We start from the raw sequence: 26,695 nt of genomic DNA on the forward strand, positions 1-26,695 counted from the left end.
ATGAGGAATCATTATTTTAATTTTTGTAAAAAGGGGAAAAGTTCCAAGAGTTAAAATGTGGAAATAGGTTAGGACACTGCATGAGCTATGTGGTGTCAATTTATTGAGATTGGTTTTCTTTATTTTGCTCTCTTTCTGTGTCTGACATTACAATAACAGCTTCTCTGAAAAATGTCTTCTGTGGGGGCTAGAAAGCAGGACTTTTTGATTAACTGAAGGAAAAATGATTGTTGATCTTGTGTTTTGCTGTTCTTACCAGCGTGTTGCAGCTTCTTGTGCAATGACTGACTAGAAGCTGTACAGGAGATAAGTGAAATAATCAAGATTTATACAGACTTAGTTTTACCAAACTATACATTTTGTGTAGCTATTAGCAGAATGTAAAGCCATATTTTGGTATTGGACTAGTTAGCTTAATTCTTCTTTATAAAATAACTTGGGGAGACAAAATGGATGACCTGACTGTGAGTGGTGTACAGTAATAGAGGGTGCACAAAACTTTCAAACTAGTTCATAATTTTGATTGCAGGACTTCCTAACTGAACATATATTCTCTCTGCTTCCAGTCAAGCCCTGGTAAATCAGCCTGGCTTAGAATTTTATTTTTTGATTCAGGCATAATAAGAGGGAAAGGGGAAAGTAATACTGTCAGCGTTAAAATGAGAGAGGAGTAGGTCAGGGACACTTGCTAGAAATATTGTATTTTTGGTAGATCTTGTCATTTGGATGTTTGCTATTTAAAATGAGGAAATATCAGGATATTGAACAGGATGTGTGGTTTGAATGTAATTCTGGAAGTGGGGAAACAAGAACACTTGGCCTACAAGTTTGAGAAGTTTTGTCAGTTATGCTTCTGTGAGGTTTTTGACTTTATCCACACACCACTTCATAAGAATCTTCCTATTTTCCCCCTTGTCCTCAACAGACCTGCCTCACAGTGGGGTGGATGAGTTGGACTTGTTTGGCTGCCATAAGTGAATTGGCAGTTAAATTTGTTGTTACTAGAGGCCCTGTTGTTCTAAGCACTGTAAAATAAGTTGTTTAATAATAATAATGAAGAGATGGCCCATGCCCCAAAGAGATTAAAGTCTAAATATATTAATGTCTTCTCTATCGGCCCCTTTTTACAAAAATTAAAATAATGATTCCTCATACTTGGTAGCCATCTCTCATGACAATTTATCTGAAGACAGACAAAATCAGCCTGCCCACCCAGCTAACTTTTCCCAAGTTCTCCCACTAGCCTGGTTAGTCATTCTACTGTCAGGGTGTAGTTGTTGGCACAGCCTTGGCAAGGAGCTGGCGAAGGTGGTGAGAAAAGGGTTCCAGTTGCTGAGCTCCTACCCATCCAGCAGGGACATATCTTTCTCTGGTAGCAGGGAGAAGACCACTAAAGAAAGCAGCCAATGCAGAGGTGAGAGGGGAAGCTGAAAACTGGGAAATAGGAATAAGCTTATTTCCACCTCCTGAAGCCCTCTTATGAGCCCCAGAGGCTTCATCAGACTGTGCTTGCTTGACAGTTAGCTGTTTGCTTTTGTGTGTCCACATGTTACATACTCCTGTGTGGGGTGTGGCCAGTTACTGATCTGTAGAAGTAGCTGAGTCAGGAGGAGGGCTATTTTGATAAGACAACTGCTAATGTCCCGATTCACCATGAGTTCCCTGAGCAAGGCTGGCAAAAAAGGGCTAATGCGATCTTTGGACATATAAACAGAGAAGTAGGAGTAGTGAGGTGATTTTCCATCTGTGTGTGGCATTGATGAGATGAATACTGAAATACAGGACACAGTTCTGGTATCTGAATTTTATAAAGAATATTGCAGAATTGGAGATGATGCAGAAAAAAGCCAGAAAATAATTCATGGTCTGGAGAAAATGACTTACAGTGGGACTTAAATACCTCAATCCCTTAGTTTAGGAAAAAGAAGATTAAGAGATGACTTGATTACTGTTGTTAGTACTTTCACAGGGAGAAAATACCATGTACTCTAAAGGGTTTTTCAGTCTAGTGGAAAAATGCATAACAAGATCCAATGCCTGGAAGCTGTCACCAGACAAATTCAAGTGAGAAATATGTCACATGTTTTCAACAGTGAGTGACTTAACCCTTGGAACAAACTACTGGGGAAGTGGTGGATTCTCCATCTCTTCATGTCTTCAAATAAAGACTACATTCCTCTCTGGAAGACTTGCTTTAGTCAGACACAAGTTATTAGGCTCAATACAGTGGTAACTAAGTGACATTTAGTGGCCTATGTCATACAAGAGGTCAGACTAGATAATTCTGGCTTTAAAATCTATGAATCTCATGTATTAATAATTTGCTAATGAACAAATAATAGTTCCACAGCCCAAAACTAATAGTATGCGTAATCTACTTGAAAATTATTTTATCCTAAAAATATGAATTTTCTGTGTGTATTTGCAATTTAAACAGAGGCAAAAAATTTAAATGATTACTCACTTGCAAATTATTAAGGCATCAAGCAAACGTTTTAATTTTTCAGCAAGACTATTTGCTGACAGGCAAATCTATATCTTCTGTGTACAAAAGTGCCGATCTGTACATTATGCAGTACTGCAGAATTTTAAACAAAAACTGTTCTGGTCTCTTTGATCATCAGTCTATGGTTTGGCTATTCTTTGTTTGCTTTCAATAACTTACTGTGCAAATGGCTTTGGAGCAGGACGTTCATTGAGTTTATATTTTTCTCTATAGTCCTTTTAATATGCAGTGTAATAGCTTTATGAACACCCTTGTTTGTTTCATGAGCATAAAATGAATGACTGAGAGGAGGGAGGTCATCTATTGTTTAATTTGTGCTTCGTTTTGACTATCCTTCTCTTGTGGCCCAATCTTACCTTGATGTTCCTCAACCATTTCTGCCTCTACTGTGAACTCTTCTTTTGCCATAGTTCTCTTGATATCTTGTACTTCCCTTACACTCCATCTATGTTGAGATGAATTATGCTTGTTGTTCTTTTTGAACACTATGAAACCAGCTCAAGGGAGTGATTCTTTTTTATCAGCAGGATTCTATCCACTCCTTTCAGTTGGGTCAGTAGGCATAGGAGCCCCCATTGAAATGTCTGCCTTCCCCTCTGTGATGACATTCTTCTCTCTCTACCCCTCTTCTTTCTCCCAGCCCTTTCCCCATGGGCAATACTTCTTTGGCACATGTTTGTTTTTCCTGCCTCTGCTGGCCAATTCCATTTTATTGTTTCCCTCCATGTGGGAATGTATATAACTCCCTGGCTCCTTTCATCCACTTCCCTCCTACAACGTGTAGCAACTTGTAGTGGTGCAGCATCAGTCAGGGTATGCTAGACAGTCCTTGAACTTCCCACATGAAAAGTACACAGAAAACTTAATCTGTGATATGTTTAAGTGTAGAAGAGTAATAATAGTGAATATTTACAAGCAGAGTTCAATGACAAACTTAACCTAACTTCGTAGTTTGCTGCCTCATCCCCCAAATTGCACCTAATTCTGGGTTGCTAATTAAAAAGCAGTTGTATAGGATGTGGCTGATGACTTAAAGCTTAAAAATAAGCTCTAAAATACGTATGGTAAGAAGTAATTTATCTTTGATTTAAACTGTTATGATATCACAACATGGTATTAGACTCCTACATTGTATACATACTGTGTACATTAGCTAGAGAGCAGGGGGCATCAACCTTTCAGAAGTGGTGTGCCGAGTCTTCATTTATTCACTCTAATTTAAGGTTTCGCGTGCCAATAATACATTTTAACGTTTTTAGAAGGTCTCTTTCTATAAGTCTATAATATATAACTAAACTATTGTATGAAAAGTAAATAAGGGATTTAAAATGTTTAAGAAGCTTCATTTAAAATTAAATTAAAATGCAGAGCCCCCTGGATTGGTGGCCAGAACCCAGGCAGTGTGAGTGCCACTGAAAATCAGCTCGCATGCCGCCTTTGGCACACGTGCCATAAGTTGCCTACCCCTGAGATAGGTGTACATTTGATTTTTTGGTCCTTATTTGAAGAGCACCAGAAAAGCTTTTGTACTATCTTCATGGGGTTGTTTGTTTGTTTTTGTTTTAAACCGACAGTACACATGGTACCATGGTACATTTACGTATATAACGTATATGCATGTTAAATATAATCAGACTTGAAATTCACACTCCTTGTGATTTACTACACACAACTCAGTGTTTACTGGCATATTTTCAGCACTTTTGCAGTGCCAGCAAACCATGCTTACTGTGCTACATATTAATGTACTCTTAATATATTAAGAGTCACAATAACATAAATTGCTATGCAAGTATGATTTTGATAAACGGAACTCTTAATCCTTTCTGAATATGCTAAAATGCCACAAATGAGCTGTATCACAACAATTTAGTGGGTCTCTTCTATAGAAAGTTATTTTATAAACGAGACAGGAGTCTCTTGTTTATCTGTTTACAAAATCTGTTATCTCTTCCTATTTGAACTTCATATTACAGCTTTGTTTTGCTGTGGAAAAACTTTTTAATTTTGCACTAATCATGATCTTTTGAGATGAAGCATCTTGTTTTATGAAAGACCATGGTGCATGAGCTGCACTGTTACAAGTAATCATACAAGCCACCAATTAAACAGCACATATTACAGTAAATGTTGCCTGTAAAATAAACGTGTTCAATAAAATTGAATTTGGTTTTAAGAGCCTCTGTAAGGATTAGTACTTGAAATACGAAATATATATTGACTTTTGTCTCTTGCAAGTAAATATTCAGGCAAATTATTTTAGGATTTTTCAGCACCAGGGTTTTTCTTGGCTTTTTCAAAACTTTGTATGAGGGAAATGTAGTCCAGTTGAAGCAGGATACGTTGGGGAGATTATTTGACCCTATCCCCCCAACTCTTAAAATACATCTCAGATTAAATCTCCCTATTTTCTTTAGTTTTAAACTAAAAACTCTTAAATCATGTGGGCCCTACAAAAACTAAAAATCAAAAATCTATTCTTGCTTTCTTTTATGGAGAAAATACATCTTCTGCTGGTTAGAGTAGTCTAAAACCATTTTGGGTCATTCTGAACACACTGTCCCTGTTTTATCCAAATAGTATGTGTCCTATTTTTGACATAATTAATCACAAATAGGATCTTGCCATTAAAAGACATTTGGTATTTAAAATATTGGCTGACAGTGTTTATCTTTAATCAGAAATGCCTAATTTACTGGCCAATTCAAAGGGCCTTTAATAGGCCTAAAATTACAAAATGATATTTTTTTTATAGTAATAACTCAGGAGCACAGTAATTTTCCTTAGTCACCAAAACATGACTACTTGTTGCAGACAGTGACACCATAGAGCAAGAAGAAGATTTTTGTTTTAAAGTTACCTTTAAAGTGAGCCATTTAGTCAATGTTGGGGTTTCTTAGTGGTGGTAGCTTTTTAAGGATTGTAAGTGCTTCAGGACAAGGGCAGAAGTTTCCTGTATATGTTGGCATATTTTGGGTGCTACCTTATTATTATAATTATAATGCAGTTCACAGTTAATGCTAAAAGCATTAACTTGCTAGACCAACTTGCTTGACAGGTAGTTTCACACTAGACACTTTTTTAAATGACAAACTAGCTAAAACTCCAAAATAAAATGAAACACAAGCGTTTTTTTTCTTTTTCTTTTTTTTTTTTTAATGTTTAATTTCTATCAGTAAATGCAAGAGTGAGAACCCCTGGAGTGAATCACAGTGGTATTCATGATACTGTCATATTAAAAAGATGGCTTTTAAAATACAAATTATTTAAGGGTAAAAACCATAGGGACCTAAAACTTGACATCTCTTGAGTAATGTTTCTGAATTATGTTAAACTGCTGTTTTGCCCTACAAAGAGGCTGCATCTTAGTAGCAAGTGAAGTGTATATACTTTATATCTCTTGAATAATGTAAAGCACATTTAAGAAACTTCAGGAAAAAAGACACCTATAAATACAAGTACTTTTGGTTAGATATATGACCACTGATTGTGTGCATCATTGGAAGTTTTTGAAAACAAGTTGGACAAATACCGGTCAGGAATGGTCTAGGTACACTTGGTTCTGCCACAGTGCAGGGAGCTGGACATCATGACTATTCAAGGTCCTTTCCAGCCCTACGTTTCTATGATTCTATGATAATGCGGAAAAGCATTTGGCCTTTGGTTTCAGAGTGGTAACTGTGTTAGTCTGTATCAGCAAACACAACGAGGAGTCCTTGTGGCACCTTAGAGACAAGTTTATTTGGGCATAAGCTTTCGTGGGCTAAAACCCGCTTCATCGGATGCATGAAGTGAAAAATACAGTAAGCAGTACTTTGCTAATGTGTGACTCCCAGAACTGGACATAATACTCCAGCTGAGGCCTCGCCAGTGCCAACTAGAGCTTGTCAATTACCTCCCATGTCTTGCATATGACCAATGGTTCTCAACCCACAGTCTGCGGGCCGCTTGTGGCCCAATCAGCACACAGCCGCAGCCCATGTGACATCCTCAGGGCCATACAGGTGGTACGTATATAGTTTGGATGCAGCCCACATAACACATAGAAAGCTGCATATGCAGCCCACAGTGGTAAATAGGTTGAGAGCCACTGCATATGATAATCATGTTAATACACCGCAAAATGACATTAGCCTTTTTTGCAGCTACATCACATTGTTGATTCATATTCAATATGGTGATCCACTATAATGGATCCCCAGATCCATTTCAGCTGTGCTGTCACTTACGCAGTAGTTCTCCATTTTGTAGTTGTGCATTTGATTTTTTTTCTTTCCCAAGTGAAGTACTTTGTATTTGTCTTTATTTAACTTCATTTTGTTAATTTCAGAATCTCAAACTCTCAGATTTGTCAAGCTCCTTTTGAATTCTAATCCTGTCCCCAAAAGTGCTTGCTACCCCTCCCAGCTTGGTGTCATCTGCAAATTTTATAAGCATACTCTCCACTCCATTATCCAAATTACTAATGAAAATACTGAATCACACCAGACCCAGGACTGACCCCTGCAGGACCCCATTAGATGTCTCTCCCCCTACCCCCCAGTTTAACAGCAAGCCATTGAAAGCTACTCTGAGTATGGTTGTTCAACCAGATGTGCACCCGCCTTATAGTAATTTCATATAGATTACATTTCCCTAGTTTGCTTATGAGAATGTCATGTCCAAAACCCTTAGTAAAGTCAAGATATATCATATCTAGTGCTTCCCCCTCCACTAAGCCAATAACCCTGTCAAAGAAGGAAATTTAAATTAATTTGACATTATTTATTCTTGACAAATCTATGCTGGCTATTCTATATAACCCTATTATCCTCCAGGTGCTTACAAACTGATGGTTTAAAGATAGGTACTATGTTTATCCTTCTCCAGTCCTCTGGGTCCTCACCCATCCTCCAGGAGTTCTCAAAGATAATTGCTAATGGTTCTGAGATAACTAACAGTTAGTTCCTTATGTACCTTAGGATGAATTTCATCAGGCCCTGCAGATTTGAATACAGCTAACTTATCTAAATATTCTTTAACCGAGTGGTTTTCAAAGTTTTTGTATTAGTGACCCCTTTCACACAGCAAGCCTCTGAGTCTGACACCCCGCCCCTCCTTATAAATTAAAAATGTGTGTGTGGAGGGTGTCAATTTAATTTAATGGGAACTCGGGGCTTGCAATCCCCAAGTTAACCACGTTGAGAACCCCTGCTTTAACCTGTTCTTCCTTATTTTAGCTTACGTTCCTTCCCCTTGTTGTTTAATGTTAATTGTATCCATTATCTGGTGGCCGTTAATCTTTTCAGTGAAGTCTGAAGCAAAATAGGCATGTGACGCTTCAGCCTTCTTAATATTATCAATTATTTGCTCTCCTTCCCCACTAAGAGGGGACCTACACTTTTCTGCATCTTTCTCTGGTTCCTAATATATTTATAGAACATCTTATTGCCTTTTATGTCCCTTGCTAGATGTAACTCATTTTGTGCCTTATCCTTTCTGATTTTTGTCCCTATATGCTTCTGCTATCTTTTGTACTCCTCCTTAGCAATTTATCCATGTTTCCATTTTTGTACAATTCCTTTTTGATTTTTCAGGTCACTTAAGAGCTCCTCATGGAACTATATTGGCCTCTTCCTAGCTTTCCTTTGCATCGTGAATGTTTGTAGTTCGTGCCTTTAGTATTGTCTCCTTGAGAAACTGCCAGCTCTCCTGAACTCCTTTTTCCCTTAGGTTTTCTTCCCAGGGGACCTTACTTACCATTTTTCTGAGTCTGTTAAAGTCTGCTTTTTTTGAAGTCCATTGTCCTTATTCTGCTGCTCTCACTCCTTCATATCATTAAATCTATAATTTTCATGATCACTTTTACCCAAATTGCCTTCAGTCTTCAGATTCTCTACCAATGCTTCCCTGCTAGTTAGAATCAAGTCCAAAGAGGCTGTCTCCCTGGCTACTTCCTCCGCTTTCTGGAACAAAAAGTCCCCAGTATATTCCAGGAACTTATTGGAGACTTTGTGTTTTGCCCCATTACTTTTCTAACAGATGTCTGTATAATTAGTCTCCCATTAGTACCAGAGCTTGTCTGGATTTTTCTGTTTGTTCTAGAAATGCCTCATCCATCTCTTCTTCCTGATTTAGTGGCCTATAGCAGACCCCATATCCTGACATCATCCCTATTTTTACCCTGTTTATCTTTACCCAGAGACTCTCAATTGGTCTGCCTCTTACCTCCTTGTGAGCTTCAGAACAAGTGTATATATTCTTGATGTATAATGCAACCTGTCTTCTACCCTGCCTTTTCTTCCTAAACAAGTGATACCCCTTTATACCAATATTCCAGTTATGAGGCTTATCCATCCAAGTCTCCGTGATGCCAGTTAAGTCATAATTTAGCTTAAGTAATAATACTTCTAGTTCTTCCTGTTTATTCCCCAAGCTCCTTGAATTTGTGTATAGACATCTAAGATCTTGAGCAGATTCCCCATTTAGTTCTACTTAATTAATAAAAAGAAGAACAGGAGTACTTGTGGCACCTTAGAGACTAACAAATTTTAATTAATAAAAGGGGAAATTGGGGAATATAAAATATAAGCTAGGAATTGTTTAAAAAAAAAAAGAGAGAGAGAGACAAGGAAAGCAAAAGGGGAAATTTATGGCCATAAGAGTTAAAGATAAGAAAAAGTTCTTAAAATATATTGGGAACAAAAAGAATTCTAACAATGGTATTAGACCATTAGTAGATGGAAATGGTAAAATTGTCAATAATAGTGTAGACCAGGCAGAAGTAGTCAATAAATATTTCTGTTTGGGAAAAACATATATGGTAGTCTTATATGGTGATTAATCACTTTCCATTCTAATTGTAACTCAGGAGTATGTTAAACAACAGTTACTAAAGTTAGACATTCTTAAATCAGCAGGTTTGGATCAATTGCATCCAGGAATTTTAAAAAAGCTGGCTGAGAAGCTTACTGGGCCATTCATGTTGATCTTCAATAACTCTTGGAACACTGGGGAAGTTCTGGAAGAAAGCTAATGTTGTGCTAATATTTAAATTGTCTAAATGGGACTATTTGGGTAATTAATTATAGGCTAGCAGGCTGATGTTGATCCCCAGGCAAAATAATGGAACAGCTGATATAGGGACTTAATTAGTAAAGAATTAAAGGAGGGTGATATAATTAATACCAATCAACACAATTTTATGGAAAATAGCTCTTGCCAAATTAACTTAATTTTTTTTGATGAAATGATTAGTCTGGGTGATAAAGGTAATAGTATTCGTGTAATGTACTTCTTAAGGTATATGACTTGTTACCTTGCAATATTTAGATTTAAAAAAAACTAGATAAATTAGAACAAAACAAAATTAACATGGAAAACACGAAATGGATTAAAAATGGGCGGGCAGGTCGCAAAATGCGTTTGGAAATACCCAATTGATGATGATTCCCTAAGTTTCTAGTGGTGTCCCATGGGGATTGGTTCATGGCCATGCACTATTTAACATGGGTTTTTTTTGTTATTGTTTTTTAATCAATGACTTGGAAGAAGATATAAAAGCATTACTGAAAAGGTTTGCACATGACAAAAAGATTTTGAAGGAGTGTTAGCTTAGAAATATTTAAAAAACATGCTATACAGGCAAAAGTTTCTAGTGTGGATCTGGCCCCAATGTGCAAGTTTGCATTTGTTTTCTACATAAAATATAAAGTTCATGTGATGGACAAATGAACTTTGTAAATGTTTTCAAGAAGTCCTTTTTAATTTATATTCTTGATTAGGTAAAACGTTGTCTTTTTAATCCTATCGTTTTGTTTGGAAATCTGTTTACTTTAGGGACTAAAAAAACCAAAACAAACAAAAATTCCTGAAATTGGAACACTCAGGACAGCTCTGAATGAGAAGTGAGGAAGAATAATATGGGATGGTTTTGAAGAATAACATGCAAGTGTGTGGGGGAGGGTTTTGACAGCTGGTAAATGAATATTCATGGTAGGGGAGGTAAGGGGCATGGTTCACTGGGAGTTCTCCGATCTGGTTGAAGGCCGATTACTTCCTGTATTGACAGGCAAAAGGGGTGGGGGGTTCTCTTTCAGTTGAGTTAGCTTAAACACAATTGGGAAAACCACACAATTTTTGCCTCTCAAGACGGAAGCATTGGCCTGGTCTTTACACCTTTTTTTCCTAGTATTCTGACTGAGTTAGTTAATATAGTAATTAAGATGTGATAAAATTCTAGTGAAGACAACAGTGGTAAGCAAACACCTTCTTTTCCTCATGTGGGGACAAATCTAGAGACCCTGTTAATTTCATTAGCATAGTTGGCCAGTAGCTCCTTCGGTTTATAAAATGCAATACTGTTGTTAGGGACATGGTCATCTACTTCATGGAGTTGTAAAGTGGCACTAAGGAAGATGCCTTCTCTCTGTCCTTGTCCTTAGCCCTAAAATAAAAAATACAATACAAACTACAAATACTTTTATAATATGTCTGCACAGGTTATGTTGTTTGTGTGTTTAGAGAAACAAGGAGTTTCAGGGCTGGCTATCTAGCCTCTCTTGCATTGTTTGGTAGGGTATCTGTTTTTTAAATAAAAACACAAGGATGGGAAAATGAAAGGAAATTTGTAGATGGGTTAAATCTGATCATTAAATTGCATGTTAATGCATATTACATTTGAGACATACTGTACTTGGGATGTGAAAATAGCCTCATAACACTATCAGTTCAGCTGTATCTCATTCGGTCTTTTTAAAATGAAGCGCCGCTCCAAGAAGTGACTCTAAAACGGGTAAGCAACCTTTCAGAAGTGGTGTGCCGAGTCTTCATTTATTCACTCTAATTTAAGGTTTCGCGTGCCGGTAATACATTTTAACGTTTTTAGAAGGTCTCTTTCTATGAGTCTATAATATATAACTAAACTATTGTTGTATGTAAAGTAAATAAGGTTTTTTAAATGTTTAAGAAGCTTCATTTACATTAAATTAAAATGCAAAGCCCTCCACCCCCTGGATCGGTGGCCAGGACCCGGTCAGTGTGAGTGCCACTGAAAATCAGCTCGCGTACTACCTTTGGCAGGCGTGCCATAGGTTGCCTACCCCTATTCTAAAATGTGATCATGGGGTTCCATATCTCTGTGTTACAAACTCTCAGATCACGTTTGTTTGGCTTGCATGTAAAAAGACAGTATTTCATGCTGCCAGCCCTGCAAATTCGGCCTGGAAGCTGAAAGTCGGTGTTCCTTTTTCAGTTTGAGCACCTTGCCAGTAAAACTTTTTATTGGCCAGATTCTGCCACCTCTACTTGGGCCTGCTGGAGCAGTTTTCAGTGGGGTTCCATGAGTGTAACCAAAAGCAGATTTGACCCACAGTTGGAATTTAACAGTTTTGTTGCTGTGTCATCAGGAATAGTTCTGCAATTGATTTTAGTTCTGCCATCTGAATTGGAGTAAAAAGTAGTAAATTATTTTTCATAATTAGAGTATGATTCAGAAAACAATGAGAGCAGATTGGTAATGATTATATAGCCTCTCTTCTAACCATAAATGTACTTTCAAAAGTGGAATGAGGGGATTTAGGTTCACAGTATGGTGCCTGGAGCATGCCACCATTATGGTACTGCATGTAAATCAGAAAATATTTGCACCAAATGTCATATTAAATAGAAACAAAATGTATATTTGGAGAAAAGACCACTTTACCTTGCCAAGTAACTTTACTTTTCAGCTTCTGCAGAATTGGTAATAAAAAATGGTCTTCTAAATCAGCCAATAAATAAGTACATGAAATAGGATATCTCCATTAATTTCTTTTTTTTTTTTCTATCTCCTAGAACTGGAAGGGACCTTGAAAGGTCATTGAGTCCAGCTCCCTGCCTTCACTAGCAGGACCAAGTACTGATTTTGCCCCAGATCCCTAAGTGGCCCCCTCAAGGATTGAACTCACAAGCCTGGGTTTAGCAGGCCAATGCTCAAACCACTGAGCTATGAGGCTCCAACATGGCAGTGGGGGAACATAGGCGCCTTGCTGCGCGGAGGTGGGTGATCACCCTGCATGCGCCACCCACACGCACACTGGGACTCGGAGGTGAGGATGCACCCGACCCTGACACAGTGCAAGGGGCAGGCCTGTCCCAGGGAGGGAGTGCGGGAGGGCTGGAGGGTGGTCCCTACTTCCCTGCAGCCAGTGGCCTGTGCTTACTGCTGCCATGCTGGAGCCACCACATTTATTTATTGATAAATAAGATTTGCAGAATTTTAAATTTTTGGTTCAGAATTCCCTCAGGAGTAGCAGGTGAACCAGCTCACCAGGGTTACTAGCCCTGCCTCATATGCACCAGGTGTGGGCAAGCAGGCTCAGCCCAGCAGGATCCAAGTGTGGAGGGGCTTAGTGTTGGGGGAATCTAGGTGTGGGGTGAAAGGGACTCTGGGGCAGTTTGGGTACAGGCAGCTGAGTGGGGGGGGCTGGTGTGTGGGGGATCTGGATGCACAGGGACTTGGGGGTGGGGGGCGTTTCTGGTTGCAGGGGCAATGGGACTTTGAAGGTGGTTGGGACTCAGCAGGAGTGATCTGGGGGATGGGGGGGGATGGAACTCAGTAGGGGAGGTTGAATGGCTCAGTGGGGTGGGCTGGCTGTTGGGGGAGTGGGGCTTGGGGTGGTGGTGGTCCAGGTGCAGCTGGTTGGGACTCCAGGAGCAGGGGGTTCATGGGGTGGTCCAGGTGCATAGGGGGTGGGGCTCGTCAGGGTGGGGATTGGAGTGAAGAGGGCTCAACAGGGGATGGTCTTGGTCAGGGAAAATGCGCGTGCCCAGCTGGGACTAGCAGCTGAGCCCAGCGCAGGGGTAGGAGCCATTGGCTGGGGTGGGACTGGGGAGGGAGGAGGTGGGGCTCGGCAGGAATGTCTGGGTGCAGGGGGGGCACCTCCAGAGCCAGGTGGTGAGGCTGGGTGAGGTGAGGGTTTGGGTGCGGGAGGCTTATTGGGGCGTTCTATGCGCGGGGGACGGTGAGGCTTGTTGGGAGAGTATGGGTATGGGAGGGGTCCAGATGCACAGGGGTTGGGCAGACATGGGGTGGGTCTGATCTGGCTGCATCCCCCTGTGGTGATTTACCCTTCCGCTGGCTGCTCTGGGCGCTAGAAACAATGCGTCCCTGTTGCTGTTGCAGAGGGGGCTCATGACTGCTCTTGGAGCTTCCCTTTGCTTCCCCATCAGGAAGTCATTTTTCTGCAGGGAAGCAAAGAAATCTGCGCTTGACATGAATTTTGTGTGCATGTCCAGTGGTGCAGAATTTCCCCAGGAGTAGAATAAGTTTTATGTGGATTTGGACGCTGCCTACCCAAAGCAATGTTTGCACATCTTCCCCAGCCAACAGGTCTACTCCTATCCATAAGTTAAATACATGCATACACTTGCAGGGCCAGTACCTTAATGTGAATGTTCTCGTTTGATTTTTTTTTTTTTTTAGCAGCTTCAGGTATTCTGGGGATGATTTCACTATATAAAAAAGGAATACAAATAAACACACACAAATCTCTCTTTATTCCATAGTGGTACATAAACTAATCATTCCATTTTATTCTCTGAACTCCTTCTGCCCCTGCCCCCCCCAACCCCCCCACGCTCCTTAAAAATATTGCAATGTATTCTGACATGAAGCAATATTAGCTTGTGCTGAGGAAGGGAGGCCAAATGGGTAGGGCACTAATCTAGGACTTGGGAGACCTGAGTTCAAATCCCTGCAACACACTGTGATTGTGGGTAAATCACTTAATTTCTCTCTGCTTTAGTTCCCCATCTGTAAAATGAGTATACTGCTTCCCTATTGTATTGTAAGCAGAAATATATATTAAAGACTGTGAAGCACTTTAAGATCTACTGATGAATGTTGTTATATAAGAGGTAGCTGGTATTATTTTCTATCTATTAACATAGGGTGATCAAAGTAAATCATCTGTTGTAGGTTTTATCCTTAGCACTATGCCTAAGATGTCCACCAGTGACCCAGGAATGCATCTTTGCTTATGGTTTACTGCTTAATTAAATGTCGTCGTCGTCGTCTTCTCCTATAATTTAGAAGTTTTACCTAGTAATTTAATTTACATGACATCTAGTGCAGTAATTGTACAGTTCTTTCCTTTGGAAATTGACCTTTTACTGCTGTAATATCTTGTGCCCTAGCATTTTACCCAGTCATTGAGCAAGACAGACTTACATTTATTGATAAAATTAAATAAAATTTAAATTGCATGTTCTGAAAGAAATCCTGTTTAATTAGATGCCACTTCAGTCCTGGATGTGTTTCCTCTCATAGAGGTTGCTGATACTTCTTGTGCAAAAAGAAGGCAAAAATTTATGAAATCTTTTTCCTTTAAAAGACCATGTTCAATAGGAGAAACACTTAATTCCTGAAATGGAAAAATTAATACATTGGAAAATATTTAAGTTATGTGCTTATTATGAGCCCTTTACTGGAAATGTACTTTTCAGCAAGAACATAGTCTTTGTATGTAATACTTTGATTCATGTAAACTGAAGAAGTGTAAACACAGAGGTTGTTGCTGAGTCTAACTTTAAATCCATTTTTGGTTAAATGAGCTTTAGAAAAATGAAATCTTACACATTCTATGTCTGCAACTCCTTTTACCTCTTGACATTTCTTTTGAGGTTTTCTTTTAAGAGAATGGACACAATTTACTATGGTCCATGCCCATGGAACTTTAAGCCACCATTGATGATAATGAATGATCACTTTTTGAAAATCAACTATTTGTTACAATTAGAAATAAAATGTTTGGGAAACGGAATCTTTTTTTGTAATGCCATCTCAACTTGAAATTTATCCATGATGATGTATAAATTGGAGAGTACTACAGGTTTGAGACGTGTTTCAAAACTGACATAAATACTTTATATTTCGTAGAGATAGGGGAATGTGGGTGTGGAGGTCAAGCAGGCCCCAAACTGTGGTAAGATCTGTTGTAAGTATTGGAACAGCTTCTGATTTTGTGGGGGCCCTTTTGTCCGGAAAAGCAGTGAACCAAATTTCCCAATCAGGGAGGGCAGCTGCAGGCATGAAACTCATTTTTCACTTTTTTTAAAGACAGAAAAAGTATTCACTGCTTTGAAATTGAAGATTTGCTTCTGCATTCTTAACGGTAATTAAAATAAGCATTTGTTAATTTTTTTTAACATTTAAGCATACAATCTGATGCAATTTATAAATGCACATGTACTGCATTCTAACTGTAGATAAGTTGTAGTGACGCTTTGCTATCACTTCACCAAAGCCAGCCTTTAAACTTTTTTTAGAAATTTAAAAATTGAGATACTTTGGCCTGACACTACTTTACTTTAGTTTTACAGAGGTGGGGATATGTATGTATTCCACCTGGCTATCTGCAAATTCTTCCATGGACAATGGCCACCACTCTTAACTTGAAAAGAGACCATTTCTTTGGAAGAAAACTCTAGGACAGTAATAACAGGGAACACTTGCAGAACTAACATGAGCAATATATTTTCTGGTTGTGGTGCCTGCAGGTATTGTCTGGCCTTGGTAACTTTCAACACTGATTGTGCCATTTTCTGCCTAAAATAAGTTTTTAAAAAAAGGCTTAATAAGAAATCTATAATCATGTTTGATAGCAGTTGAAGAAGTCTGCTAAAGTATCGCTTTCCTGATTAATAAGTATAATAGAAGATATTTTTCATCAGCAAAGCAATTTAAATCTCAAACACTAATCTTACGTTACTTTAAGGAAGCCTAACTTAATTTTATGCTGAGGCTTAATTATTGGCTATAATAAGTTGAAGGACAAGATAAAACAAAAAGTGATTTCTTTTCTGCTTAGCATGCCACAGAGCTCTCTAAACCATACAGAGAAAGAAGCTACCGTTTGTACTGTACAGAGAGCAAATGGTGAACATTAAGAAAATAGCAAGCATCTTTGAACCATGTCGTCATTACATATTTTAAGATATACTATATGTGCCAGTTTTTTAGCTATTTTTTAATATGATGACCAATGGCAAAACCTCATAGCATGATAAGCCAGTTTTATTTCTACATTCATTGACTACTTCTTGCTTTATGATGGTCTATGTCTAAACATCATTGGTTGCACTTTGCTAGTGATTGGCTAAGGGAAAAGGATAATTATGCTATCCAAGTTGCAGGGGGTGGTTATAATGGTAACAGTGGATAACATTGAAACTATAATTCAGTAATTGTTGACAAGGATCTCTTTGACTGTTGAATATTTATTGCTTTTAAAATATGTATGGAATAAACATAATCAGTACAAATATGTATAGTGTCCTATAATGAAATATCCTACATTTTCAATCTGTTTACTGAGCATTAGTAAAAGTACAGATACAATCATAACAGAAATCAAAAGGAGAATTTGTCACCCGATTCATTTATAATCCAGTTATGCACCCGCAGTACATTTTATTGCTAAATGCTGATGGCAACTGTCACATTCCGCGGTGCAATCCAGAGGTTGTCACCACCTGCCCTGCAATCTTGGGTGCCTCACAATGCTTTGCTGTTGTAACTCCCAACCTGACCTGCTCACAAACAACCAGAAATATGTGGGTCGTTCCCTGAGTTTTTGCGTATAGTTACAGCCCTAGCCCAGCAACTCTGACCTCAGCAGCTTGTCAGCAAGACTTCAGTCACACTCTGACTTGCAGCAGCCTTGGTTACTGCCTGCAGGGGGACCCCAACACACTCCCAGTCCAAACTTTTCCCCAAAAGTGTGCGTTCTTCACTGTTGAGCCCTTTCCTGGGCAGTTCTGATAATAGAGATCCGCTGCCCCATAAGGGGTCAGTATTCAACAGTTTGCTACTTTAAATGGAGTTAACAAGCAGTTCAGTTTATATTAAAAAAAATAAAACAAGTTTATTTAACTACAAAGAGAGAGATTTTAAGTGAGTACAAGGCAGAAATGGTTACAAGAGAAAATGCTTTCTAGTAGTGCAGATTTAGCAAGTTAGATTCGGTTCAAGGTAAAATCCTTACCACATGTTCCTAGCGACGTTGCAGCCCAAAGGCAGCACGCGAACTGATTTTCTGTGGCACTCACACTGCCTGGGTCCTGGCCACCGATCCGGGGGGCTCTGCATTTTAATTTAATTTTAAATGAAGCGTCTTAAACATTTTAAATCCCTTATTTACTTTACATACAACAATAGATTAGTTATATATTATAGACGTATAGAAAGAGACCTTCTAAAAACATTAAAATGTATTACTGTCATGCGAAACCTTAAATTAGAGTGAATAAATGAAGACTCGGCACACCACTTCTGAAAGGTTGCCGACCCCTGGGCTGGTTCCTTTGCTGTCTTAGCTGAAAGAGAGAGATCGGGAGACAGAACTTAGGAGTTTTTTGCCCCTCACTTTTATAGTCCAGTCACCCTTTGAAATGCATTTATCTAGGGGTAACCCTCAGGCAATGTTCATTCCGGCTGTGAGGACAGAGACCTGGAGTCTCATGGTGAAAGAGGTACCCTGTTCTTCTTTGTTAAAATGTAGATCAATCTGTTCCTGTCCCCCTTCATTACCAAAGAATGGCCACTTGAGAGGTGATTGGCAGTCAATGTTGATGACATCTGTCTAGAGATATCAGCTTGTCCTTTGTCTTTGAGAAACTGGTTTATCCATTTCCCAGATTTGTCTGGTAAAACACATTGCAGTAATAATTTCAGCTTATGTTCATAACTTTAATCCGTGTTTCATACAGCCAGGGATGGCTCTGGCTTTTTTGCCGCTCAAGGCAAAAAAAAAGCCTCCCGCCACGCCCCCCCCCCCCCCCCCCCCCAGGAGCGCGGCAGGGGAGGGCGCCGAGCCCGGCTGCGGGCCGCTCTCCCCGACCGGCTGGAGCGCTGGGGGGGAGGGCGGCGAGCCCATCGCGGTTCCGTTCTCCCCGGCAGCCAGCCCAGCCGGGGCTCCGCTCTCCCCGGCGGCCAGAGCGCCGAGGCAAGGGCGGCGAGCCCAGCCTGGGCTCTGCTCTCCCCGGCAGTGAGCTCGGCCGGGGCTTCGCTCTCCCCGGCGGCCAGAGCGCTGGGGGGAGGGCGGCGAGCCCAGCCGGGGCTCCACTCTCCCCGGCGGCCAGAGTCGGAGTGCCGTGCCGCCCCCCCTCCAGGTGCCACCCCAAGCACAAGCTTGGTGGGCTGGTGCCTGGAGCCAGCCCTGCATACAACCATTACATAAGAATATTGATTTGTTTAGTTAGTTTTTAAATGATACCTCACAAGGCATATTTTGCACAGAGATTATTACAATACTATGTATGGTTTGATTAAAGGGGTTCTCTTGGTTACAACATTATGAAGTGAATAGATTTCCCTTGATAGCACTCATTGTTGATTTATATGGGAAAATACTTGAATATAAGATCATGGGTCTGATTTTATTATGGGCCAGTCAGTTTTTCCTATTCTTACCCTAGTACTCTGTTGATCTAATGGCAGATCCTTATGTTACCTTACTTCCATTCAGAGGAGTATCATACACACAGTTCTTTTTGAGGCCTCTGTCAAGGTCACTTTGAATTACTGGCAGGGATGCTGACCACACCTACAAAACTTCATCTCATGAATAGTAGTAATAATCTTCAGTTACACCCTAATTTGGCATCACTTCAGCTTTCATTAATGCAGTGGAAAAGGGGATAATTTTGTTTTATATGCGGGGAGAGGTCAACAAAAGTCTCATGCTACATCTGATTCTGATTTCACCCTGGTGTAAATCAGGAATAACTTCTGTACGTCCACGGATATCACAGGAGGGTAAACTAGTGTGGGAGCAGAATCTGGCCCTTTAATTTATTCCATTATACTGTAATTAATTTGATAAATGATAATTTAAAATTTCAACTATGTAGTTGTATTGAAAACTTTCTCTGTGGATGTTTTACCAAGTCTTGGCTTAATTTATAGACCTTTTGCAGGAGTGGGGAAAGTTTTAGAAAAAGGTTATACTTACTATTTCTAAGCAAATTATATGCAACTGTGTAAACAGGCCTGTGGCCATGACAACCTCCACTGCAGTTCTGGTTCTTTTTTTTCCTTAGGTAGTGTCAGTATTTAAAATATCACAAATCTACAAGGAAAAAACCTACATGATAAATGAAAAATAGGATATAAACACAAGTTGGGTAGCTGTATCATTTGTATAAAATCTCAGAATGTTCCCAGCAGGAAGACTGAGCTCACATACTTTCAGCTGTTCTGTTTTAACAGGTGAAAATAGCATCTTCTACTCTGACAGTGTCTTTATTCACTCGAGCTATTCTGAATATCTGTCATATTCAGCATATTTCAATTGTACGGTTTGCAGCACATTGCTTTGGAAAGTACATACACTTAAATTTGGTGGAACAAGTTCATTTTATGTTAATACAGGCATTCCTAGCACTGGATTATTGTGTTAGCAATACACAGAATTGTACAGTTCCCTACAGAGTGTTTTCTTCCTCTAAGTATGAGCTGTCACAGCATGACATATTTATGCAGCTCAGAATAATCTCCAAGAATGCGAATTCAAAATGGACCCAGTTCATCCTAGTTTGAAAACACCCTCCTAAACCCTTTTACCACAGATGCATGAAGAAATCCTTTAATAGCATATGTCTTAAAAAAAATACACACATTCAGTTGCATTTGATTAGGTCTGTTTGAGTGTATAAAGCTGATTGTTACTGTACAGCTGTACAGTAACAGTTAAAAGTCTGCCCTATGCAGGTTAATAATAGGTTGTGCTTACCACAAGCAGTGTTTTTTCCCCACTTTCTGTGAGCTGTCTCATGTCACTCAACAAAATGGAATTTTAATACTGTAACTCGTACTTCTTGTTTAGTCACTGGGATCAGTAGGATGTTGCAGTCTGAATAATTGTAGTGCCAATGCAATTGGAAGGCAAAGTTTCGAACTATTAAGGAACTAAAAGAAGCATATGGAAGTGTCACAACTTTACAAGCTATTGATGGAAATGCCACTAGTTGTAGGTAGCTGTTTGGAACTAGAAAGGCCCAGAGTTTCTTCCTTGTTTGTAATTCTGCTAATTAAAGAGTGGGTATCAGACGAGAAAATATTAATGCAAACATCTGTTATAATTGTTCACAAATCATTTTAGTGACACATTGCAAAGCTGAATCACATTGAATGTGATTGTATACAACTGAGCAACTTAATATTTTGAAAAATTAACTGAAGGAAAAGGAATATTCCTAGAAGTCTTAACACTACTATGGATTAACTCCATTTCTTATCAGCAGGGACTTTTATTCAGCAAAACTGTAGTGTCACTTCCTGCACCATGTTCTAGTCTAGATTTTTATGCATTTGCTCTGTCTGCAACCTGACAACTCCCTGCTCTTTGTAAGTTCATGGATTGTTTATAGAGAATTAATCCTTAAACTAGAATTGCCAAGTATATATCAGTGGAAGGTTGGAGTGACTTTAAAAAAATGTGAATTTAATGCTTACAAAAAGTAATGGTTTAATAACACTGGAATCTGCAGACCTCTGTCCACAAAACAGGCACAAATACGGAAACGTCATTACAAACATCCCATCTCACATTGCCCTACTCACAACTTCATTGAGGCTGCCAAAGTGGGAGCCAGTTGTCATGCTAGTTCTTCAGATATGGGTGTCAGTGGAAAATGGTCTGTATCCACCAAACTTCTATCACACATACTGCTAAACATAGGTAGAAATATGACTTTGAAACCATCCTTTTCCCCCTCTCTTCCACGCTCCCCCCTTTAAGGAAGCTTTTCCTAACAGTTCTCAGTTTAAGTAAAGCTTACGTTTAAAAACTAGCTAACTGGAAAATATGGCTGACTTAAGTGTAAAGGCTGAAAGCTTCTGTCTGCTATCGATTTGTTGAGAATGGTGTAGAACAGGGGTAGGGAACCTATGGCACGTGTGCCAAAGGCAGCACGCAAGCTGATTTTCAGCACTCACACTGCCCAGGTCCTGACCACCAGTCCGGGGGGCTCTGCATTTTAATTAAATTTTTAAATGGAGCTTCTTAAACATTTTAAAAACCTTATTTACTTTACATACAACAATAGTTTAGTTATATATTATAGACTTATGGAAAGAGACCTTCTAAAAACGTTAAAATGTGTGACTGGCACGCAAAAACTTAAATTAGAGTGAATAAATGAAGACTCAGCACACCACTTCTGAAAGGTTGCTGACCCCGGTGTAGAAAATAATTTTAAAGGGTTAAATTTTGCTGCTATTATATTCTCACCTGTTCCTTTCCTTATACCTAAAGAGTGATAGAGACCTTTTGCCTCCTAGCTTTCTGTGGTTGTTTTGTGCATGCAAGTGCATACATATGTACATGCCTCTTCCTGAATCAGGTGTGCAATGTGGATCTAGTGCAAAATCCAAACCTGGTTAGTTCCAGAGACCGGTCTTAGCCCCAGAGTTTTGAGGGTTTTCTGTAAAATGCAACAGTGGCTTGAATTCTGAAACTGATCTCCCTTTCTTCCCTCCACCCAACAAGTTTGGGCCCATCATATTTTTCCATTCTTTCTATTAGGCCTAGTACATCTGCTTGGTGTGGCTTTTACTTTCTCTGAATCAGACAGAAGAGACCCATCAGGAGCCTGTGTAGAAAAGGATGCAAGGAGAGTAGGGTTGAGAGGACAAAGGTACATGAAAAGAAATGGAGGGAGGGAAGGATTGTTGGCAAATGTGTTAATCTGTAAGAAGTATTAACACTGTTTACAGAGCAGGAAGGCATCAAACTTAAGATAGTTTTAAAATTGCTCTCTACTTTGACAGTCGTACATCAATGAATAGAGAATCACAGTTTTTGAGAAGACACTGTAACTACTTTATTTGTAGAGGAAAATGCTTCAAAGGGCAAGATGTTTTTAAAATTATGTACATTTTAATATGCATATCACAAATTAGCTCCTAGCTGTAGCTATGAAGAATAAGATTTTATGGAGCAACCTCATTTTGTAAATAAAGCTCAACTGGTCTTACTCTCCCTTTTTCCTTAAGGACCTGGTAAATATTGAGATGTTCTTGACGGCTAAAGAAGTGGAAGAATCTTTGGAAAGGCAAGAAACTATGACTTGCTTGGCTTGGTGTCATGATAACAAATCCAGGCTCAGGAAAATGAAGGTATGGAAGTGTAATGCACAAAGCTTTAACTTAATGTACATTGTCTTGGTTGTATGAAATCCTTGAATATTTGATTTAGGTAATTGAGTTTAAATGTTGGGTCTTAATGATGACTTAGCATGTACTAAACTAAAGATCCTAAGTACAAAATAAATCCCTTTAGTATGCCTAAATCAGGGCAGTTGTACCCACTTACACCAAGGTTAAATTTAACCCTGAGCCTAGGACCTTTTAGATGCAAGATTTTCCTTGTCAAATTACAGTGAAATAACATAACAATATGACCTTGCTTTTTAATGTGATTTACAGAAACTTAAATGCAAAGGAGTATAGTCTCATCTCGATGCATGAGGACTTATGTGCATAACTCCTTTGCATCCTGCTGAGAACATACTTCACAGGGTGTATATGAAGTTGTCTTTTAAAAATGTGGAGAGCAATTGAAATGCTAAACCTATATCCTCAAGCTTAACACAGTGGGAGAAATTTACTTTATTAAAAAAGTTTTATCCAGCTATGATGCCTTAAAGAAAAGAGTGTTAACTTGAAATATAAGCTGCAATAGTGCTAAGTTAGAATGTAGTTTTCTCAAAAAAGCTGCATGTAATCTAGTAATGAGCAAAGTACATTTCTTTCCAGCCCTTGTACGCCATGAACTGAAGATCAGGAGTCACTCCATGTTTATCCATATATAGTTAGTTTAAATTCCCTTGTCTTTAAAGTTGCTTTTAAAAGTATGCTGTAATCTTTTATAGGGCTTGCAGAAATCTGTTTTAACTGATATTAACCAAAACCCCTGCCTCCCTCAGAAAGGTGTTTTGTGTCTTCTTTGTTTTTTTTAAACTAAGCGCTTTCTTTAACCAAAAATGTCTGAGTGCACTTAATGACAAGCAAAGAGTGACGTTCTCTGTCACTCAGGGGCGCCAAAATGAGAACGAACCGAAGATGGGACGCAAAAGTAAATCGGCCTGTGATTACTCTAAAGAAAATGATGATCTTGTTATGGAAACCATTAAAGGAAAACCAGAATTGGTATGTAAACACTGTTGCATAATTATACTGCTCAAGAAAACCTTGTGTAATGTTAATATGTTAAGTAACGTGAGAAATTAAATCCGAAGTACTCTTAATTTTTTTCATCAGCAATATTCAATGTAAAAATAAAAACTGGGAATAAAACAACTTCCATGTCCCCCCAAAAATCTATTTCTGCAAGCCCTACTTTACATAAAAGCTAAGGCTGTGAGAGATCAGAGTTGGAGGAAATCACTACGCTTCTTTTTGAAACACACAGGAATAAATTTCTGTCCAGTGTAAGGCAATTTAGCTGCTTAGTAGTGTTAACTTGTTAAATCCTTGCCCACCTTCCTGCAAGTCTAACCAAAAGCTAAACTGGAGAACAAAGGGTGGGGGCGGGGAAGAAGTCCTGCAGTCCCATTGAGTTACCACTCTTGTGAGTAGGGCTGTTAGATTGTGCCAAAATTTGTGCTATATTGTAATGAATCTGAAATCTACTGACTACATAGGGCTTTTTAAGTTCTGACAGTCTATACAATCCAATTTAGCTATTGGCTTGCAGTTCACTGGAGGACATCTACACTTCTGAAGACTTTTTTTTCCATGTATCTTAAAGGGAGGCAGTACCGGTCTAGAATATATTATCTGTATGGGGATGATTACTAAAGAGTGGATCTTTTTTAAAAGATACAAAAAATAAACTAGTCTAAAATCCCAAATGAATGATGATGTGCAGAGTTAAGTAACTGGATATTTTAAAACAAAGCATCTGAAAATCAGCTTCTCTGTTTTGTCTGCCGATTCAAATTTCAAGAGTTTTGCCTAGAGCAAAGGTTAAGAGTACAGGACAATGTAGCTCTGAAAATCTTGTGGAGTCCTTGCTTCTCTCTGGACAGTCAGGCTTGGGAGTTTAAAAAGAACCTATTTTCAAACAGTGAGTTTTCAACAATTACACTTTAAAACTATGTATTCCATCAATGTGATGTTTGAGTTTAAATTTCTTTACAAGTTTCTAATTGTTTTTTAAAAAAAAAAAAAAAAAAAAAAAAAAAAGAAAAAAAAAAAGGTTGTCATGAATGTGTGCTGCACCAAACAGTTAACTGACCCAAATTTGGAGCAGTTCAAATTCCTGCTGATGTCACTGAGGAATTTCGATATTACTATGCAGATTAACAATAAACAAAAGGCAGCCATTCACTAGAAACATGGGGGAGGAAAATGTTCGCTGAATGGAGCAGACAAATTTGTGGAATACATATTTATTTTCAATTTTCAGAAGGGGTGTATGTGTGCTTTTTTTTTAAAGATAATAAAGTAGTTGACTGTGTCCCTATAACGAAGCATAGTGAATTGTTCTTTTCAGAGAGAGAGACTTTTTTAAATTCTACATGTTCAAAGTTTTCCTATAGATTTTTGTAAACCTGTGCTGAATTTGATTTAAAGGGACACAGTCAGCTTACTTACCTTTTCCAAAAGCAGGTAAATGCAACTTGATTTTAGTGTGAATAAGATTGTCTTTAGTATGGCTTTTAAAACACTGTTCTGGGTTCTTTGGGGGCAGGAAAAAAGGGCCCTCAGTGAGCTAAAATAATGTGCTGCTTTCATGCTAACACGAACATTCAAGTAAACATTTAGAGACCTCTTTGCCCCAACAATCCTGCACAATTCCATTGTGTCTCATAACTAAGAGGGTTCCTCTGCCTTAACTATTACTTCATCTCAGAAATTTCTACAGTATGTGCTGTCTTACAGTTAGAATGTAGTACAAAGCAACACCACTGTCCATTCACACCCATGAGGATTGTGGCATCCTTTAGTCATCAGTACATAACTGGTCCCAATTACGACAATTTATTTTGGAGGAGGGTGAGGAGTAGGAGGCTTTTTGTTTGCTTTTAGGGAATTTTATGCCAGCATTAAACTATTTTACCTGCATGAATACCTAAAAGCAAGCAAAGTTGCATGCCACTGCCACTATTTTGTGGCATACTGAGTACTTTGTGCAATGCTGCTTTGGCCCCATCTTAGACCTTGTCTTGTCTTTAATCTCAGAGCTGTCTGGAGTTCAGCCTCAGGATTCAGGAGTTCATTGAACTCATTCGACAGAACAAGAGACTGGATGCTGTGAGGTATGAAATTAGGATGTTTACCAAGCAATTTTCGTAAAAAGAACATACTATGCTTCATAAGAAACATGTGACTATTACTGCATACCCAGAAGCTCTACTGCAACAAATGGTCTTCTCAGCATTGTTATTATCAAACACTCTCTTGGGATTTACTAGACTACAGTTCATATTGGATTATGTGGAGTTTTAAGCACAGGCTATCATTCTAGATGCACAATTACAAACTTTAAAATGGTTACTGAAAAGAAAACTTTCTGGCTTTGTAAAACTTCAAAATTCAAAAGCAATTATCAAAAAAAATACTCTTTTACACGGTTGGTTTCTTGGTGTAGACAAATGCTTCTTATAACACACAGTTCAGTTTGCAATTACTATAGTAATCTCGAGTACAAACTAAAAGAGGGTAGATGGGATTGGCTTGCACAGCCAAACTTTCTGTCTCTCAAGGAAAGACGTTTCTCTTTTTAGGTGGACTGGTCGGAATCTGATTTAACTTGAACATTTTAACCATAAATGTTCACGTGTGTAAAACTGGATATAGATTGTTTCAGCTCTGAAGCGTTTTTCTTTATGCAATCTTTATTAAACCCCATTAAACTTTAGGATTTATTTGAAGTATTTTAGTTCCTTATTAAATGGATTATATTAATACTTTGCATCTCTACAGTGCCTGTTATCTGAGGGTCTCTACTGTGTTACAAAAAATAAGACTCTCTTCACTTCTGTGAGGTATTTAAATGTTATACGTATTTTATGTAGGAAAAGACAGTTCATGCTTGCCCAAGGTCTTATGAGTCAGTGACCGTGCTGGAAATAAAACTGAGAATTCATGACTTGTTGTCCACTATTCTAATCACAAGACAACTTTCTTGTCTCTGGGTAAATACTTCTTATTTTATTGAG

At 38.7% G+C, this 26,695-nt stretch overlaps 1 protein-coding gene across 6 annotated transcripts in view; it reads left to right on the top strand.

The window, feature by feature from the left end:
- Positions 1 to 26,695, top strand: part of MAEA (macrophage erythroblast attacher, E3 ubiquitin ligase) — a 111,331-nt gene that overhangs the window by 54,492 nt on the left and 30,144 nt on the right. For 4 of the 6 annotated variants that reach the window (XM_054029787.1, XM_054029789.1, XM_054029792.1 and 1 more), the window contains exons 4-6: positions 22,524 to 22,646; positions 23,565 to 23,678; positions 25,716 to 25,792. In XM_054029787.1, coding sequence (XP_053885762.1) covers positions 22,524 to 22,646; positions 23,565 to 23,678; positions 25,716 to 25,792 — 314 coding nt within the window. The remainder of the gene's footprint in view (positions 1 to 22,523; positions 22,647 to 23,564; positions 23,679 to 25,715; positions 25,793 to 26,695) is intronic. The other 2 variants (XM_054029788.1, XM_054029791.1) reach the window with 1 other exon arrangement.

The sequence above is a fragment of the Malaclemys terrapin genome, chromosome 5 (assembly GCF_027887155.1).
Source record: "Malaclemys terrapin pileata isolate rMalTer1 chromosome 5, rMalTer1.hap1, whole genome shotgun sequence".
Taxonomy (NCBI): Eukaryota; Metazoa; Chordata; order Testudines; family Emydidae; genus Malaclemys; species Malaclemys terrapin.